The following is a 20,319-nucleotide window of genomic DNA, read 5'->3' as shown; positions in this document are numbered from 1 at the left end:
TTTATGATTTTTCTATAAGCAATATAAACAACAGTCAAACCGGCAAACACGGGAAAATGATATAGCACACTTTTTTTTGTCGACACTTGTGCACTAGTGCTCTTTTTTTTACATATTCAGCGCTCCCAGGGTGGCAGACGTGGTCCTTAATATTCCTTTTAGTATAATTATTATCGCTAATGATAAAGTCTGCCTCATGGCGGCCATTCACGGGCGATCCATATGGCTTTCGCGCCACGGGCTCTATACTCGACGTCGCGCCAAGCCAAATTCATGCCATTCGCGAACGCGCCAGCGAGCCTTTCCATTTGATCATTTTGAGTGAAGGCGTCGATAGCACCGGACGTGTTCATAATGAACTTCGATTCAGAATATGAGTTTTATTTATCCACCATAGCGGTTTGTATAGTTTAAAAAAAAAAGAAAGTGGTGTAAGGATTGGTTGCTGAAAAGATCGCAACTCCCTCACATAAATTTAATGAAGGAGTTGACTTTTTTTCTAAACTTATACATAAATTGAATAACAAAGTCACGGTTTGAACTTATTGCGAAAACGATTTATATTAACAATGCGTCACGTGCTTCTCGTCCAACGGCTAAACAGTAAACGCAAACTAAAATCAAAATGGCGTGTTTGGCTCGCAAGTAACACCATTCACGTGCGAGCAAACCATATTGCACGATGGCTCAGACCGACCGGACCTTTGGTTTTCCGCATTCACAAGCGAGCCGTCTGCGTATGCGCGCCGCGCCAATGGACTCGGCGCGATGGACTTTCGCGCAGTTGGAATTCCATCGCGCCGAGCCAATCCATTTGGACCGACAGTGTTTTCACATTCATGGACGAATTTTGGATCGACCATTGGCACGCTAAATCTGTCGATGGATAGCCCGTGAATGGCCGCCATCACGACTCACGAGCAAATCATATTAATATTTTGCTTGCCAGCTCCCTAGCTATTCGATTATTATAATTATTAAGAACAATATTATATTGTATATAATATTATTATTATATATTATAACATTTCAAAAGGATTTATTTGACTTCGACTAGCACGCTATCTATACTAATATTATAAAAAGAAAAGTTTGTGAGGTTGTAGGAGGTAATCTCTGGGTCTACTTAATCTTTTTTTAAATAAGAAAATACAATTTTACCAATGCATGAGGAAGGTTTATATTATTTTAAACGTATTAAGGTCACTGGGAAGTCGGCCGGTCACTATTGTTATAAAAGGCTGTATTACCAAAATATCACAGATTAGTAATCAATAGTAATAAATCTATTTTAAACTGTAAAACTTCTTCGGTATGTGAAATGTCGAAGTTACATACATATTTTAAATCTATGTTATATCAATTTATCTTGTGTAATCTATATTGTGCATTAATTTTGTAATTTGTAAAATGAAAACGAAATAATAATGTCAGGCAACGTAGTTTAAAAATAAGATATAAATTATTTAATTATGTTAAAACATAAATGAAATATTTTAGGTATAAAGTGTAATATTGTATTGATTCGAATAATACAAAGTTTCACTGTAGTAAACAAGATCATCACTTGTTGTAAGCTCACAATAAAATAAAGTTTTGGTCTTAAAAATAAGCTTTCATTTAAAGCCTTATAAAGTTTAGTTTATGTTTTTCATTCTCTTTTTTTGATTTGTCTAATGGTGTTAAAAATGTCAACCGTAAAAGCTTGTCGAGTTTGCTTAGAAATGCATGTGAAGCTTTTTAAAATGTCTTCAAATACTTTGGAACGCTACTACGAATTACTGACTGGAACAATCGACGTAAGTGTCTATTTAGTTGATATAATATATATTTTTGTGGATTTTTTTATTATAAACTAATTGAAATTAATTTTTGATTCAAGAGATCTTGTTATTTCAAAATTATTTGTTCCCAGATATGAGTTTAATTCTTGAAGGTGTTTTTTTGCTTCATAAAATTGCTTATCTTCATACATGATATCTTTTTTTAGGTAAAGACGCTTGGGCTACCTGATTATGTGTGCTACGTGTGTGCTGGACAAATGGTGAAGTTTTACTTATTCAGGCAAAAGAGTTTACGCGGTCAAACAGTATTACAAGGGATACTAAAAAGTAGAGGAAAGGTACAAATTTTGGACTTATGCCTATAAACTGTTATACATACATATTTTAATATTTTACAGCTTAGAGTGGTAAAGGAAGGAGAATAAAGATTCATAAAAATAACTAAGTACATATTTTTTTCATATTTTCAGATCACTGAAAAAGATGTAAGACAGGTAGATAAAAACAGCCTTATTCTTGCGTCTAATCTAAGTATTCAAAAAGCTATGTATGTTAGTATAAGTGCAGATTCTACTATAAATGAAGATGTTTATATGAAGATTGAAGATAATCAGTTAGATAAATTAGAACAATATGATGAAGATTCATATAATGACAATGATTTTGATTGGCCAAGTGATGAAGAAAATCACAAGAATAAAATTAAAAAGGAAATGGTTGATGTTTCTGTAACTGTTAAAAGGGAGAAAGAAGAAAAGACTGATGATGTATGTGTATAATAATATTTTAATTGACCTTAACTATCAACATTGTCCCAAAAGTTGTTGGGCCCTAAGGGTAAGATTTAGAGACTCAAGACTAGGGTTATGACATCCATTAGTTAAATCTATAATGTTATAATCAAAAACTTTTTATCATATGGCAGTCATACTATGTGCTAAATCTCGACTCTGAACCTTAACCTTAGAGTATAGTAATAGAGTAAGTATGTAGTTTTTTGTTAAGCTATAAAAAATTTAAAAAAACTATTCGCTTGCCACCGGTTACCATTTTAATTTTTTTTAGATACCTCTAGCTAGATTGAAGAAAGCAAAGAAAAGTAAAAGAAAGAAAGTGGAGACTCCCAAAAAGCGTCGCGGCCGACCAATGCACGCGCTAAGACGTAACACCAATCTTCCAGAGGATGCTGTCACCCCAGAAGACTTCCACAGATATGTCAATGTGGTTAACTTGACGGTAATAATTTTGTTATGTATTCCTTATCAATGATTTTACGGATTTGCTTTAATCTTGTATTCGTTAAATTATTTACTACAAATTATTATTCTTATTGATAGATAGCTGAACAAATGGAGGAAATAAGTAAACGTCGGGAGTCAAAGAACTATCAAAATGCCACATTCAGATGTGAGTTATGCTTTAAAGGGTTCCTGGATTCACGAACATGGCAAAATCATAATAAAAATCATGTCGAGGTAAGACCAATAATATTCACAATTTTCAGTTAAATGCGATGCCTAACTTGTCCTTCAGTTTCAACTATTCATTGTTCTATTGTATATACAGTTCTATAACATAAAAATTAAACATTAAGTGCTATATTATAGTGCTAACTGTGATTTTTACAGGGTCTCGTGGAGTGTGACATTTGCAAGTTGCGTTTCAAGGACAAGTATATAGTGGGCAAACACCTTAGACGACATGGTACCAAGTATCATTGCAAACAGTGTCCCTATGTCTCTACTGCTGTGTAAGTCAATTGACAATATAAAATAACAGGGTTTTTTATAACTGACCAAGTGTTTGTTTGTTATTTGTCTACTTTCGGCACTAATTCTTTTAGTCTATTGTTCTGGCTTACAATAAGACCATTTTGTTTCCATCCCACTTCAATTCTAGTCGAGCGGTGCGCCCGCGCCATCTAGTGTAAAAATATGAAGTTAGATGAATATGTCCTGTTCTCGCTTCGTATGGTTGGACATTTAATTTTTAAACATTTTCGAAATAAATAGCCTATATTACTCAGTTTCATGGGCGGATAGTGAATTTGTGGGGCTCACTCGCGAAAAAATACACTGACCGAAAAAACTGACGGGGAATTCCCCGTTCCGTTCGATGGACGCGCATCCGGCATCGCGCATGGGTTGATTAACCTCAGAGATTCCAGCCATTTTTAAAATTTTAGATATTTTTAAAATTTGAAATATCGCCTATTGTTTTCAGTGGGGCAAAGGGCCCCAAAGTATTAGTAGTCCACGGGTGGACTGTTGCCCAAAAAGCCCTTAGGTCGATCCGTCCCTGTTCAGTTGAGTAGTTTTTGAGTTTATCAGAACATTCCTATTAAGTATACAATTTTAATATGGCGGATATTGAGGACTTTATTTAAATCGTAACTTAAGCTTTTTTTTACAGAGTTGCTTTACATAATCTATATTATTACAGGCATCAAGCAAAACAGCACATCCTATGGCATCGCGGTGTTACATACAGCTGTGAATATTGCGAAGAAGTCTTTACGTGAGTATATTTCCGTATTTATAAATTTATAGTTCAGCGATCACACTGGTTGTTTGTGTATCCCTTAATAATATATACTACTGACCATATTCTCTAACATTTACAGTCAATGGATGTCGTACATGACACATGTACGTCTAAAGCATCCATCAGACGTGGTGTGCGGTTTTTGTGGGTTCACCTTCATTTCGAAGTTGGGCCTTCATCAGCACAAGTCCCTTATGCACCGAGATCAAGATGTGAGTTTTGCTTTTGGCTTAGGTCAGACAAATGAAATTGAGTTGTTTCGGTTTTTATTAAAAAATTTGCTTCGCTCTACACAAATCAGTTGAACGCAATAGAAATAAAGTAACTCAAAAAATTACGATTATTTCTTTTGTATTCACTCATGTGTAATATTTACTTTGTGTTCAGAGAGAAATGTCAAACTCTTACATTAATAGTAAAAGCGATTTATCAATATTGTGTAAAAACCATTACCACCTGTGACATGAGGCGGACACATTTTTTCGGTTGTTTTATTGATTATTTTTACCGTGCCTAAAGTACGTCGTCGAAAACACAGTTAAACTTTTTAAAATAAATAAATCAGTGGCACTACAACCTCTTTAGGTCTTGGCCTCAGATTACTGAATCTGTTTCATGATCATTTTTAAATCTAATAGGCAAGTAGGTGATCAGCCTCCAGTGTCTGACACACGCCGTCGACTTTTTGGGTCTAAGACATAAGTCGGTTTCCTCACGATGTTTTCCTTTACCGTTCGAGCAAATGTTAAATGCGCACATAGAAAGAAAGTCCATTGGTGGACAGCCGGGGATCGAACCCACGACCTCAGGTATGAAAGTCGCACGCTGAAGCCATTAGGCCAACAGTGCTCTTGTAAAAGTTTTTAGTTACGAAGTTTTCCGTCAGCATAGGAGCTAGTGTTAAGTGCCCATGTGGAAATAAAAATACATTGGTACACAGCTAGGTTTTCTTCGCATCGCTTTACTTCTACACTGATGGTATAATATAATAAAATAAATGTAAAAAACTGTATCTCGAGTTGTTTGGAATTAAATTAACCATTTTACTGTTTAATATTACAGGAGAAAAGAGATATAGAAGATAATACTCAGGCTCCGTATTGTGCGCTGTGCGATGTGAAGTTCGCATCGAATGAAGCGTACAGCCGACACATGGTCACTGCGCGGAAACATGTGGAGACCAATGAAAATAAGTAAGTCTACTCTCTGGAATATTTATTTAAAACCTATTTAAACTACAAACTTTAAACCTGCAGGGCGGTCTATTATATTGGACTGTTCACTAAATCTTTAACACGTTACTTTAAATATGACACAATCCATGGATTAATAAATCCAGACACATCTAAGAACAGACGTTTTTATTCTATGGATCTTTTGCTTTTTTTCTATGGATTCGGAGATAGAACTATCTAGATATAATCTCACAAATTGTATAAAAGTTATGCTAGCGGATTTGGATTTCGATTCTGCAGAGGCCTTACTACATATTTTAGCATGACTTTGAGGTTATAAAAACTATCACAGACATAATCAAATCTTACAAATATTTATTCAGAAATCAAAACTATGGTAAGAAATTGGAAATTCTTTTTTTGTGAAAGTTTAAATACTTTACAGAAATGGGTGTCGTCACTGTGGCGTGTCTTTCAAAACAGCAGACGAGTTACGTGCACATGTGCGCACGTCACACGATCGTCGGCCATGGACGCGTACCGACGGATCCAAGAAAAATGACTCTAGGAAATATCCGATGCAGTGTCCGCATGTAAGTTTCTTTAGTTTGTAATTATCATTTGTGAACATCTTTTTATGTTTTTTTGACTTATAGAAGTTTCCATCGGTAGTTGTGTTTAAATTTCAGCAAAGGAATACTAATTTTGTCCTTTAAGGTCTCCTAATTAAACTACAGCCTTATTTAAGAGGCAAATAATAAAGTTACTTTACCAAATTTTTCCTATATCACAATACAGTTCGTAAATAAAAATATATTATTATATGTATTCCTTTTTAAATTATTATTTAAACTCTACCTTCAGTTCCTACTACGCATTGTAATTTAAATTTTACTTGGTCATCATTGCGAAACCCTAAGAAATACGCCTTATAAAGGCGTATATATATAAGTATAATTTGTTTAATTTATAAATAACGTTTTCTTATTACAGTGCCCACAACAAATACCTAATGCGCGCTCGTTTTTCTGGCATTTTAGAAAAATACATCCTGATATTGAGTATCCTATAGAAAAGGGACATGTTTGTGAAATATGCGGTAAAGCATTTACGGTGAGGCAACTTAAATATACCACATACATAAATATAATAATTTTATTATTTATTAGAGTCTAATATTGTGACATAATATACTTTATACATTACTAGCAGACCGGCAAAGCGTTGCTGTGGCTAAGGTTTTTGTTATATTACATAGTAGCAAACTATTCAAGGGAAACGGTAGGAGAACACCTGTCATGGGGACCACCATGCTTTTTTGGTGGCTATGCCATTAAATTGAAGCTTATGTGAAACGTTGGTACTTTCAACGCAGCGCCATCTGTTAGAATTGTGACTATCAAATAATAAACAAATATTTTGCAATAAAATAATATTGCGGGTATAAATTGAGATGTAAGCTATCGCGTCAAACTGCTATCAAACTACACGCGGTGTGCATTTGATTTATATCGGTTCGGTAGTTTAGGAGTCCATAGTGGACAAACAACGTAATTTATATATATTAAGATAAAGCTTAAATGTTTCTTTGTTTGCCTATCTGAAGGCTTATCTACTGACTGATGTAGGAAATTATTTCTTTCCAGAAAAACGCCCTCCTATCGTACCACAAGTTAACGCACTCTGGCGAGCGTGCGTTTAAATGCGGACAATGTGGTAAGGCCTTTCACATACGACGGAATCTCTTGCTTCACGCGGCTGTACATTCCGAACAGAGGCCTCATGTTTGCACTGTGTGTGGGATGAGGTTTAAAGTCAAGACTGTATTAGATAGACATTATAGGGTGAGTCATTACTTTGTATTAATTTATGCTAATTTTCTGGTACTTACTCAATATAAAAATAAGTTTAATTTACATTATATTACATTCAATTAGTAATCTTCCTTAGTTTGGAAAGAACCATAGCTGACGTTTTGCTGTACATTTTTTAAAATAAAATATAGTCAACCATACCTGTGGTATATATCTTTATCAAAATGGGTTATTGAATGAATTATTAATTTGGAGATCAGTCTATTAGAAGATTGTTTTTATAAATGAATTGAAGTATCATAACAAAAAAAAGATACTTCATAAATGTCAATTTTAGGGTAAACCTGTTTTTTTTTTGTTTATATTGATGGAATTATTTTAATCGTAAATGTCGCCTAATATTAAGTTGGTTGAAGTCCTATTATATATAGTTAAATAATCTTACCTTTTAGGTGCACACAGGTGAAAAGCCCTATCAATGCGACGTCTGTGGTAAATCGTTCACTCAGTCCAACAGCTGTCAACTACACGTGCGTACAGTTCACCTTAAGCAGCCTGCGCCGTATGTCAGTCGCGCGCGCAGAGAACGACAGAATAAGGCGCTTGCGCAGCCAAATCAGTTACTAATGCCGAATAATATTGTGAACTAATAAAAAGTAGCCGCATAAGGTAGTCTATAGAGTAATATGTCCTGTTAACGGTTGGTAGCGTTTTCATTGGTAATATTACGGTCGTATAGTTAAATTACGCTTTTATACGAAAAATAATAATCAGCTTAAATAAAGATGCAAAAATTTCATTTTTATACATAAACCCATTGATATATAAAAAACCCAAGATGCACAATCAACGTCTAAAAAACGTCCTCAAAAAATGAGCGCAACATTCTAAATTGTGCACTCATTTCAAATAGTCTCGCGTCTAATAAGTGGAGTCGATGTTATTTATTTGTGTTTTTTTTTATAAATATGAAAAAATATAAAAGATTAAAGTTATGTATTATTATAAATTTCCAACTATTTAACATCCAACACCATTTGTCTTTAGTCACCGTGACCACGCACGCTGTAAAGCACCCGAAAAGTCGGATAAATTTAAAATTATGTTAAATAGTTGTAAATAAAAAAGTAATGTTCGACTCCACTCAATACCTTGTCCTACCGACCACGGTCGGTCGTAAAATTTTATTGCTTTAAGTACGTATACACTGCGTTGTAATAACAACTTTAAGAAATTCGCGTATTAGGTTGATTTTGCAATAATATATGCTTGTAACATATACTGTTATAGACATACTGTTATAGAAAATGACAGAAATAGTGTTTCGGGACACTTTCGAGCGTTACTCGTGTCGAGACTGTGCATCTTGGGTTTTTTATATATCAATGCATAAACCATCATAATTTACGCTTATTTTTATAAATATTTACTTTTATATATTTCGTCTAGACAGATGAGTACAATGTAATCATGGGAAAATACTTTTTTAAAACAGCAATTTAAAAAAAAAAAATATTAAATATAAACGTGAACGTTTTTTAGTTAATACTATGAACAGCTGGTAATAATAAAAAAAAGTAAGAGAGTTGATCTAAGATAGGTAAATTTGCTATATACATAATTAATTAGAATCTAAAATTAGATCAATGCTATTAGTTAAAGTAGTATAATAAAAAGTGACATAATAATTGTAATTTGTATTATATTATTTTTATTCACTGTACAGTATTAAGATATACATATTAGATACATATTTTATATTAAAAGTTTTTTTTGTACAATTATTTTACATATTGCATCTGTTTTAATTAAATAATATTTCCTGCAGTCTTAAAGATTTTATCAATTCATTTGTCCTATTAAAACATTAATATAATATTACATATTATATAAATAAAACTGTTTTTTAATTTACTGCATTCTTTATATTTCATAGTGAATCTTATGTTTTCACTAATAAGTATGAAACAGACATGCTTGCTGTTTCAGTGTTGTATCGGTATAAGCAATATACAACAACAATAAACCCTGTTTACAAATGACAACATTTATTTCTTGTACTGGTTAATTGTCTTACTATTATCTCCTGTGATACTATGGACAGATCCAAAAATCATCACCCAATAAGTAATGTGTCCAGTATGTCAAACTCAGAATTATACTGACAGAGAGAACAACCACCAAAACCTAACAAAAGGTTTCATCTCCGAACAGCATTAAAATCAGTAACTTATCAGCAGACAAATCTGCAGTCAAAAGTTCTAATATGTTGTAGCTGCCCCATGTGCCGCAATTACAGCATCACACCGTGTTTTCATTGATTGTATTAATCCTTCACATAAATCTGTGCCTCTCATTGACTCCCATACATTGTGGCAGTGAGTAACAAGCGTTTGTCTTGTCCTCTCATTATTATTATCCCATCGCTGAAGCATTGTCGCCCATATATAATTAAAAGGATTTAAATCTGGAGAATTTATAGGCCACAAATTTACTTTTACTCTAGACTGATTTTGAAACCAACTTTTAACTGCATTAGAGGTATGTAACGGACTACTTTCTTGAAATATCATAATTTCTGGAAGCTCTGGATATACTGTACATATGGTTGGTATTATAGAATCCCTCATTAGGTCTACATAGCTTTCTCCATTCACTGACATGCCATTTAGATCAGTAAGTTCCCCAGGCCCAGCAGTACTCATCCACCCACACATATTTGCTACAATACGAGTATATTTATTTTTGGAGTTTACATTGAGGGGTTCATATTTGATGTTCTCTGTTCGTAATGGATGTCGACGTCCAGGTGAACTTGATAGAAAACTCTTTTCATCAACAAATATTGCATTGAAAAAATTATAATCTCTAAATTCTCTAGCAAACTTCAACCTTGCTGCTTTATTAGTTTCTGTCATAATAACTTTGGAAGAGATTTTACCTTCCCGTTCTAGAGCTCTCCTTACTGTTCGAAGAGAGCAATTAAACTTCTGAGCGAAAAATCTAGTTGGTGTTAATGGTTGTGCTTCATAAATAGCCAACATATTTCTTGTATCCTCTTCTCCTATCATGTATGGTTGTTGACGCTTTCTGGGTCGATCTTGTAGGTGACCTTCTTCTTCATAACGACGAATCCATAGTCGTACTGTATTTCTCTGTAATACCAAATAAACATTATCACACTCGCTACTAGTAAGGTATTATAAGGTATTTTGACTGCAAGATTTATTTTACCTGATGAAACAATTTATTCAATTTTAAAGTACATTTAATACTACTCTGTTGCTTTGTAAAATACAGTTTCATAATACAAGAATTTTATATAACAACAACATATTTTGTAATAAATGTTTTTATTTTCTATATAAGGTAGAGAGAATGAATGTTTACATCGTCAAGTCATAATAACGGTGAGGTAATTAAATAACGTACTGTTATTCCCAACTTTTCTGATATTTGCCTTATATTAAAGCCTTCTTCATGATACACCAGAATTTTACTTCGTTGCACAATATCCAAATTTCGTGAAGCCATGGCGAGTGCAACACCACAGCACACTAAGAATTACTTTTTTGATTACGAGACACCAAGAAAGATTTGAAAGTCTTCGCATTAGTAACTGAGAATTAAATAATACTATAAAACAAAGTACATATAAACTATTATTTGTTTTTATTCCTTTCGTCAATAAAGATGGCGAGTCTCAATTGTCATATATGGATATGTCACTGTGATGACGGAAGCAGCCTTGCACATGACAGCGACGTGACGTAACGTCAGCCGTGACCCATTAATATCCTTAGAAAAAATACTAAAGTAGTAGATAACGATTTCCTAATGTCTTAGTTCAAGTTAGTTCAGAAAAGCTGGTTTTTTTGATAAATATATTATGGCAATAGGTTTAACTTTATGCAAAAGCTTGATTTCTCTAAATCTTAGTATTAGTCAAAGCAGCCCTGAGGCTCTTTTAAAAAAAAATTGTTTATATATCTGTAGTTGTTCGTATTATTATTTTAAGACCTATACTTAAATATTTTTCTGTGAATGTCAATTTTCAAAGTCAAAATTTTCTGATATCTCGGCGTTGTAAAAATAGTAAATAAATAAAGTCATAAATAATCGTAATTAATATCTCATATAATGAATAAATTTCAATGGAATTTGTGATCATATGTTATTATTTATAAGCATTTGAAATATATGTTTAGTAGTACAGAATGGAAAGCGTAAAAGCCTGTAGAATTTGTTTAAAAATGGATACAAAATTTTCTGTTTTACACCCAAAAAGTTTAGGATTGTGTTATGAATTACTGACAGGAACAAGTGTAAGCTATGATAAAATTTGATTTACTTTTAATCAAATTTTTAATGATGCCTGGTATATTATTGACCCATAAATTAAAATCATATATGTATGATTTTTACAACATATTGTAAAACATCTCTACCAGAACACCAACTGCAAAGCATTGCTATGATTTGCAGTCGGTGTTGATTTACATGTTGTACTGCTGTTAATACTGGTAGAATTACACTAACTAAATATGATAATAGTGTAACTAGACAATTCAAAATTTCCAGGTACAAAAAGGTTTAATAAAATATGCTTGTTTTGAGTGTGCTGCTCTATTAAAAAAGTATTTTTGCTTTCGGCAAAAGAGTCTTCGCAGTCAATTTGTTTTAGAAAATATATTAGAGCACTATGGAAAGGTTAGACTTGTGAAAATTATACTGTTTATTTGTTATTTTAAGGATGTTTTTGGGAATAATAAAAAAAAATTAAATTTTAGATAACATCAACACATATAAATAAAATTGATAGGCAAAGCTTACTTTTAAGTTCAAATCTAAGCATAAATGAAATTCAACTAAAAGACAATGAATTATTAGAAGATATACCTTGCGCAGAAGAAAAGTTTAGTGTAGAGAATAATGATGATGTAGACTTTCATTGGACATGTTCAAGTGACGAAGAGCCCAAAATTAAAAATGAGGAAAATGTAGTTATTGAAGTTCCAGTTAAAAAGGAAGTTGCAGTCAAGGCCAAAAAACGTAAGGTATGTTTCTTTGTCAATTGCTCTTTAGGCAATGATAATAAATATTACAAAACCTGTAAAGATGGCTCTTTGAAGCATTTTTACCTCTTATATGTTGTGAAATTAATATAATTATTCAGGCAAAACAACAAAAGGCCCAGAGATGGATAAGAAAGAAAAAGAATGAGCGGAAGCAAAATAGTGTTAAGAAAGGAGACCATAAAAAATCTGTTCCTGCCACATTTAGTAAGACTGTTGCAGATGAGGAGTTATATAAGCATGTTGCCATTGTTAATTTAACAGTATGTACATGAATTTCATATTAACTATTTGGGATTTTATATTTAAAATTCAGGGTTGTGATTAAATTAATTTTAACAAGTCAATATTTTAGGCTTTCTTAAAATTTGAAAAATGTATTGCAATTATTCTTATTAAGATTTTGTATTATTAGTATTAATTATTCCTTTAGGTGGATGAACAATATGAAGAGGTGCGTAGACGCCAGGAGTCCAGCAATTATTTAAACTCATTCTACAAATGTGAAATCTGTTTCAAAGGCTTTATTGATGCACGCGCATGGCAGAATCACAATAAACAACACAATGAGGTAAAATTATTTCAATCTTAGTTTCATTAGGCGTTGTCCTAATTGGCGAAGATCGCACGATGACACGATGCGGTCTCGTCGTGAGTTCAAACATACAGATTTCATCAGAGTGTCCTATTTGAACCTCGCAAGTAATCGTGCGAGCACATGAAATGCTTTAATAACGATCGTACGATGCGTTTGATCGTGCGATCATGTAATCAAAGCAACAGATCTCTTTTGAGTGTCCTAATCGGTTACTACCCAATGCGTCGACGCGCGAGGGCATCACACGATGGACATCGCGCGATCTATTAGGAGACCTGTTAGGTCATCGCACGACCACTTTGATCGTGAGATGAAAAACGCATCGCGCCATCGTACGATCGCTCCCAATTAGGACGCCGCCTTAGAGTTGTTAAGGGATGAGCTTGTTATGTTTAATCAATTAAATCAAGTTTGCAAAGTAATATATTCCTTTATTTAGTAGTAGTTTTTGTTTTATTCAAGGGTGAAGTCCAGTGCGACGTATGCAAGTTACGATTCCGCAGTAAGGTGATCCTCAGCAGACATGTGAAGTACCACAGTACCAAGTATCACTGTTTGCAGTGTCCATACATCTCTCAGGGCATGTTAGTTGCTTCTTATATTTAAATAATAATAATTAATTCTCATTTATTCCTTAAAATAACACTATTTACAAGTATCTACATTTACATAATTACAATTATAACATAAATACATTAATACTAAACTAACTATATATTTTTGCAAGGACTCTCTAAGCACCCTCAAGGATCTCCAACAATATTCAAATAATTTCATATACAAGTTTCCTTATTTAGCTTTCTATTTAAAAGGCTATATAATAATATTTTAATTTATTTTTAAATTTCCATCTTGTGTAGATTATTCTTACCAATATAACACAAAGCATCTTTAATTGACTTTTAAAAAATACTTATTAATATTTATGTATATGAGTACCTATATACTCATATAAGACGAGATTTTTCTGAAACAGAAATATACTATAAAAGCCTATCATTAGTGAATGTGTATTTTCAGTTCTCAAGCAAAACTCCACTTGTTATGGCACAGAGGGGTCACATACGATTGCGATCATTGTGGCGAGAAGTTTAGGTAAGTACATTCAGCAAAAGTTGCTAACTATTAATAATTAATAGTAACAATTATTGTTATTACGGGCCGGCGCGCCTCAGTGCTCCAGCTCTCCACTGCGCCCGCATTCCACCCCGAGACACTGACACATGACAGCAATTCGTGGTGGGATAGAGTCTTAAGCTGCGTATACATTAAGCACGGCAAACCATCGAACATTGGCGCGCGCGGCGGCCGCGCTCTATGTAGACGGGGTCGCCGCGCGCGGCGACTCGAACATTGCCGCGCTCGAACGTGCCGCGGGTCGATCCGCTCGCTGTCGGTTTTTGAGACCGCATCAAAGGAGCTTCAGTCGTTGGCTCGCGCGCAGTTGGGACGGTTATAGTTTTGGTGATTTGGCTCGCGCGGCGAATACGTAAAAAAGGGTGCGTGTACTTATTTACGCGCGTAAGAAGTTATACTTCTCTGGCATTATTAAAAATAGTTTTTGATTGCATGCAAATAATTAATTACAATTAAATAATCAAAGACTGGAAAAGGAGTCATTATAATCAATAAAGTTCAGTTTACATTTGAAAAATTAAATAAATAATTATATTTATTTTTCTTTTATTTTTTTTACAAATAAGATGATGAATCACAATGAAAGCGGCAGCCGCCCACGCGCGTCCATACTCGCAGGTTTACAAGAGTGAACTGGTCCGACTATCTGCCGCGGTCTGTTTGTGATCGATCGCCTGCCGCGCGCGGCAGTCACGTCCAACTAAATTTATATCTTCATATTGGCTCGCGCGGCAAATGAAGGTCAACTCTGGTCGAACATTGGCTCGCGCGGCTGCCGCGCTTAATTTATACGCAGCTTTAGTCTTTTGTGTTGCATTTAGAATTTTGGTGCAAGAACACTTTACTGTTTCTTGTTTTTCTTTACTAAGGTTGCCTGGAAGAAATCGCTTGTTTACGCTAAAGCCGCCCGTGGGATCCCTGATTATTTATGTTTTATTTGTAATGTAGCGAAGTTTTACAAAAATATTATTATAATAATTATTCATATCAGATGCATCAAAATCATTGTATGATTTCGGTTTATGCAATATAAGATTTCCTTGTTGTTGCTTCAGACAACGCATGTCGTACATAACACACCTGCGAATGAAGCATCCGTCAGACTGGGTGTGCGGTGTATGTGGAAACACCTTCGTCTCTCAAATGGGTTTGTTGCAGCACAAGAGTCTGCGACACACCCAAGTAAACGTGAGTTATCGTTAACTTTGTTATAACTTTTTAATTTAGAATAATCATATTTATCGTTAAGAGTCTGCGACACACACAAGTAAACGTGAGTTATCGTTAACTTTGGTATAACTTTTTAATTTAGAATAATCATATTTATCGTTAAGAGTCTGCGACACACACAAGTAAACGTGTGTTATCGTTAACTTTGGTATAACTTTTTAATTTAGAATAATCATATTTATCGTTAAGAGTCTGCGACACACACAAGTAAACGTGAGTTATCGTTAACTTTGGTATAACTTTTTAATTTAGAATAATCATATTTATCGTTAAGAGTCTGCGACACACACAAGTAAACGTGAGTTATCGTTAACTTTGGTATAACTTTTTAATTTAGAATAATCATATTTTTTTAGTTTTAGTGAAAAATATTTGAACATTTTTAAAACGTATCAGCCAATATCGGCGAACTAAATATAACCAAAACAGACAAAACTTATATCGTATAGTATATAAGAGCAGTGTAGGCCTAGTGTCGCTTCAGCATGTGACTCTCATCCTTGAGGTTGTCGTTTCGAAGCCCGGCTGTGTACCTCCCAATGAACTTTCACTCTTACGGTGATGGAAAATATCGTGAGGAAAGCATACTATAGAACCAAAAAAACACCGTGTGTCAAGGTATGTGTGGGCTGTAGCGCCACAATTATTAAAATTATTTACATTAAAAACAAATGGCTTTAATAATATGCATGTATTGTCGTATTTGTAAGCATGTTAACCTAAGTAACAGAAATAGTAATGATTATATTATTTATAAACGAATTAAATATGAACAGGAAAAGACTGAAATAGAAGAAAACCCTGAGGCGCCATTTTGCGAGTTGTGTGACGTGAAGTTCGCGTCTCCAGAAGCATTTAAGCGTCACTTGGTCCAGGCACGAAAACACGTGGCCACGGCCGAGAATAAGTACGTAGTTTTATTTGTAATTTAACTCAAAGGAATTTATTTATAGGGGATTTTTGCATTTCCTTTTCATTAATCATCTTAATTGGTAAGTAAGTGATCAGTTTTAACGGCCTTCGTGGTTAATGCGTAACCCGAAAGTTCTTAGACCGCAGCGAAACAATAATAGTATAATTCACTTTCTTTTGCGAACTAGCGAACTGTGGAATAGTCTTCGGGTTGGGGGTCTTCCTTGAGAGATACGACCTCTAACTGTTCAAAGTTAGAGTGTATTCCTCCCTCAAAGGCCGGCAACGCACTCACTAAAAACGGGTTTCCATGGGCTGCGATGACTGCCCTTTATGGGCGTTCCGTAGGCTGCCATTAAAAAATACATACAACCCTAAATTTTCACCCCTCTACGATGAACCCCTATTTTTTATTATAGTAGATAGTTATTTTTATTGAACTAAAAAATGTTTCCTAGAAATAATGTAGGTACATGGCAAAACAACGTTTGCCGGGTAGTAGTATAAACTAAAAAAATAATATATATAATAAAGTTTCCATGCACCATAACTAAAGTGATTGACTTTCTGTCCTACGCGACTAGAATTCGGCGGAAATCGAACTCAGACTCTGCGGTTTCAATAAATTATTGCATAACTCAATTGATATGGTAGATACGGGTGTCGAGAATGCGGGGAATCCTTCAAGACGCCGAAGGAGCTCCGAGATCACACCCGGGCGAGACCGGAATGTCTGCGAAAGCCGAGTTACTCTACGTCACCCGCTAAGAACAATGGCGACCCGCGCTCGTGGCCCATGAACTGTCCACATGTAGGTATAATAATATGAAATTTATTTATTGAAATCTATATTATTTTATATTTAAAGTAAAAGAGTGTACATATATTTAAGTGACATGAGAGACTAAATATGCATGCACTTAGTATTTTCTTTTATTAACATAACTTTTACACATTTAAAGAAAACACTTTTTTACCGGGTTGAAGTTATATATTTTTATAAACTTATAATTATTTTACATAATTAAATTTTTTTTCGACGTTTCGCGTGCTTTACAGCGTGCGTGGTCACGGTGACTGAAGACAAAAGGTGTTGAATGTCAAAAAGTATCACAGCTGTAGTAAAAGTTGTATTATCTGTATTTATTTCTCCGGAGTTGATATCGATAGTCCATCATTTCCTCCATCTTTTAGTCGAGTTTATCACTTGCTTTATATATTTTATAACAATTAAAAAACTTGTATTGTAACAATTTAAAATTAAGAACTTTCGTCCATGTAACAAGCTACAAACACACAACCCACATTGTTAGAAAAATACTTAAATTGAGCATCATTGATTTACTCCTAATCCTTGAGATTGAATTGCTCCAGTTCACTGTTCAAACAATTTGTATGACAACACTTGGCGATTAAAAAAAGTGGCGGAAAGTTTCTTGCCAGTTCTTCTTACCCGCTCTACGCCCTTGACTTGCGAACTGGTAGTAAATGTAAATTTACGATTAATTTAACTTGACGATTCAAAAGTGTACTTGGTTACCCACTTGAATAAAGATATTTTGAGTTTGAGTTTACTGTACTTTGATATTTATTTAATTTGAATATTTGTGTTAGTGTGGCAAGGAGATAGCGAATGCCTACATCTACTCTTGGCACTTCCGCACAGCGCATCCCGAGAAAGATTATTACGCGGGATGTGATTCTATATGCGATGTTTGCGGGAAAGGATTTCCGGTGAGTTTAAATGTATTAAACTTATAAATATTACCATTATCATAATGAATTATTCATTAATTTTTAATTATATGTTTTGACAAAAATTTGTTTGACCAAGTATTAAAATATGCTAGTTTGTGAATATAAAAAAATATGTAAGTTTTGTGGGTTACCATAATTTATGCAAATATTTATCCAGATGTTAACATTTCATGAAAGTCATCTTAGAATTTTGAAAACCCAAAATCTATTAATCTTAAATAATATTAATATATTTTGGGTATAATGTAAATAAAATATTAATTTAATCCGGTGTCAAAACTGCAGTTTTCTTTGCGTAAAATTTTGCAGGTTCTATATTATTTACCGTATGTTCTAGAAACGTCTTCTAAGCGCTCACATCGCCAAACACTCGGTCGGTGGACCGAACGAGCTAAATGGAGGAGGCAAGTGTGAGACGTGTGGCAAAGTGTGTGTGAGCCGCAGCTCTTTATACGCACACAGACGCACGCACTCGGAAGCTCGTCCGCACGTGTGTACGGTGTGCGGAATGGGATTCAAAGCTAAAAGTGTGCTACAGAGACACGGATTGGTAATTTGTTAAATAATAATTTCGCTTAAATTTGTCTCAGGTTTTTAGAAGTCGGATAAATGTGAATTGTTCTGTCTGTCATATTCGCAAAAACCGAATAGGCGTAAAAATAAAAATTTGTTCCGAGAAATCGCGGAGATATTTAAAAAGACTTTCTGTGTATCTTCTCTAAAAAAGAATTGCCAACATACGAAACTAGCTAGAAGGCTAGCGCACTTTAAGTAGTTGTCATTGGAGATTTTATGACGTTTGCATTTTAGATATTTAAGCAGGTTGATAGCCCCAATTTATTAACTAAATTTAAATTTCGTGAACCCTCTAGATACCCACGGCGTCCTTTCATCCCATTTGTACCTTTCAAAAGAACGCGTTTTGGCCAAAACTCAAATATCCCGATTGTATATCCATCATTCCTCCCCTGACACTTTGAAATAAATTTTCCTTTAGTTGTTATAATTTAATTCATTGGTTTAATTTTTTAATCACATTAAATATTTGATTTGTCTTGTACCAATATATTACTGTGCCGAACGTTGGCAAGATTTTATACTAAATATATCTACGCAGATTAATGTTTCATATGTATGTAGTGGATGTCTGTTTAACACGCTAATTGTATTTGTAATAAATAAAAGATATTAGTAACGGAATTTATTCTAGTGACAATTTATGACTTCGGCGCTTTAATTAACATAGCTCTTCACTGAAGTGTCTTTACAGCCAAACCATACTTTGGAAGTTTAACCCAGAAACCCCTGATTCAACATTTAACAAATTAAGCAACCAACGGAACTATAGAATATAAAATATGGCTTACATTTTTTTAATTAAAAGTTTAAAAAGATTTGTTCTTGCACATTCTTTTAATTTTTCGTTCTTCCTAACATTTTACAGAGTTACCCTAACATTGTGTGTATATTACAAGAAAGATAAAATTCATTTATCAGGTGCATACGGGCGAGAAGCCGTACACATGCGAGTTGTGTGGCAAATCTTTTAGCCAGTCCAACACCTGCCAACAACACATACGGACAGTACATCACAAACTGCCGCCATTGTACGTCAGCCGATCTAAACGCGAGCGTATGATGAGGCGTCATGCTCTTGCGCAGTAATAACTATGTGAGTATATTTCAGGTTTAACCTGATAATAGATTATCCTACTACGTATTTGTATCGTTACCTGAGTTGGAGCGTGGAATAGTTACGTCAACTAAACGTCAATGCCAGATTTTGACAGCTCGATCGCAGCCATTTTCTAATTTGTACATTTATTGCCGCGTAATACGCCATTTGCCAAAATGACCACAACTGCTGAAAGGCACTCGAAAATTTAACATATGTAATAATATTTCCATCCGTCAACTTAAAATTTTATTGAAATACAATTTTATCTGATTAATTACATCTATGATCCAGTGTCCTCGAAAACAATAAAGTATTGTTTAATAAGAATATTTTTTACCTATATTTTATTTTTCAGATGTAACCGATCGACTCTGAGCTGCAAACATGAAATACTCAAATACTCTATACGATTAGCTTTTAATAAATTATTATAAATATAATATACGTAGTGAATTAATGTATTTTATTTCAACATCATCCATATCAAACTGTTGTCGTTATATACGCAATAGAACTATTTTTTTTTTTATTAAATTCAAATATAAAAGAAAGCATATAGGCAATACTAAAAAGGCTAAGTAAACTATCAAAGTTTGCGGGGGCAGCTAGTTTTC

At 33.9% G+C, this 20,319-nt stretch overlaps 2 protein-coding genes across 4 annotated transcripts; both read left to right on the top strand.

Moving 5' to 3' along the window:
* Positions 1-1,404: 1,404 nt before the first annotated feature.
* On the top strand, positions 1,405-8,124 carry LOC125050669 (zinc finger protein ZFP2-like). Of its 2 annotated transcripts, none has more exons than XM_047650656.1 (13): positions 1,405-1,799; positions 1,991-2,122; positions 2,255-2,278; positions 2,850-3,020; positions 3,122-3,259; positions 3,413-3,534; positions 4,227-4,301; positions 4,408-4,540; positions 5,391-5,521; positions 5,949-6,096; positions 6,497-6,616; positions 7,150-7,347; positions 7,770-8,124. In XM_047650656.1, the coding sequence occupies exons 1-13, from the start codon at positions 1,677-1,679 to the stop codon at positions 7,965-7,967; spliced, it is 1,713 nt and encodes a 570-aa protein (XP_047506612.1). In that variant the 5' UTR covers positions 1,405-1,676; the 3' UTR covers positions 7,968-8,124. The 2 variants fall into 2 exon arrangements, with proteins under 2 accessions (XP_047506612.1, XP_047506611.1); XM_047650655.1 differs by having other exon boundaries at positions 2,255-2,551.
* A 3,283-nt stretch (positions 8,125-11,407) lies between these two features.
* On the top strand, positions 11,408-20,158 carry LOC125050671 (zinc finger protein ZFP2-like). Of its 2 annotated transcripts, XM_047650659.1 has the most exons (14): positions 11,409-11,642; positions 11,899-12,027; positions 12,108-12,374; positions 12,494-12,655; positions 12,826-12,963; positions 13,453-13,574; positions 14,011-14,085; positions 15,183-15,315; positions 16,134-16,264; positions 16,924-17,080; positions 17,884-18,003; positions 18,365-18,577; positions 19,525-19,699; positions 20,061-20,158. In XM_047650659.1, exons 1-13 carry the CDS (start codon positions 11,535-11,537, stop codon positions 19,690-19,692), a joined length of 1,923 nt encoding a protein of 640 aa, XP_047506615.1. In that variant the 5' UTR covers positions 11,409-11,534; the 3' UTR covers positions 19,693-19,699; positions 20,061-20,158. The 2 variants fall into 2 exon arrangements, with proteins under 2 accessions (XP_047506616.1, XP_047506615.1); XM_047650660.1 differs by lacking the exons at positions 18,365-18,577; positions 19,525-19,699; positions 20,061-20,158 and having other exon boundaries at positions 11,408-11,642; positions 16,924-17,084; positions 17,884-18,002.
* Positions 20,159-20,319: the final 161 nt, after the last annotated feature.

Source organism: Pieris napi, chromosome 6, assembly GCF_905475465.1.
Source record: "Pieris napi chromosome 6, ilPieNapi1.2, whole genome shotgun sequence".
NCBI classification, from domain to species: Eukaryota; Metazoa; Arthropoda; class Insecta; order Lepidoptera; family Pieridae; genus Pieris; species Pieris napi.
Note: the sequence above shows the minus strand (reverse complement) of the source record. Positions and strands in the feature narration are given on the sequence as shown.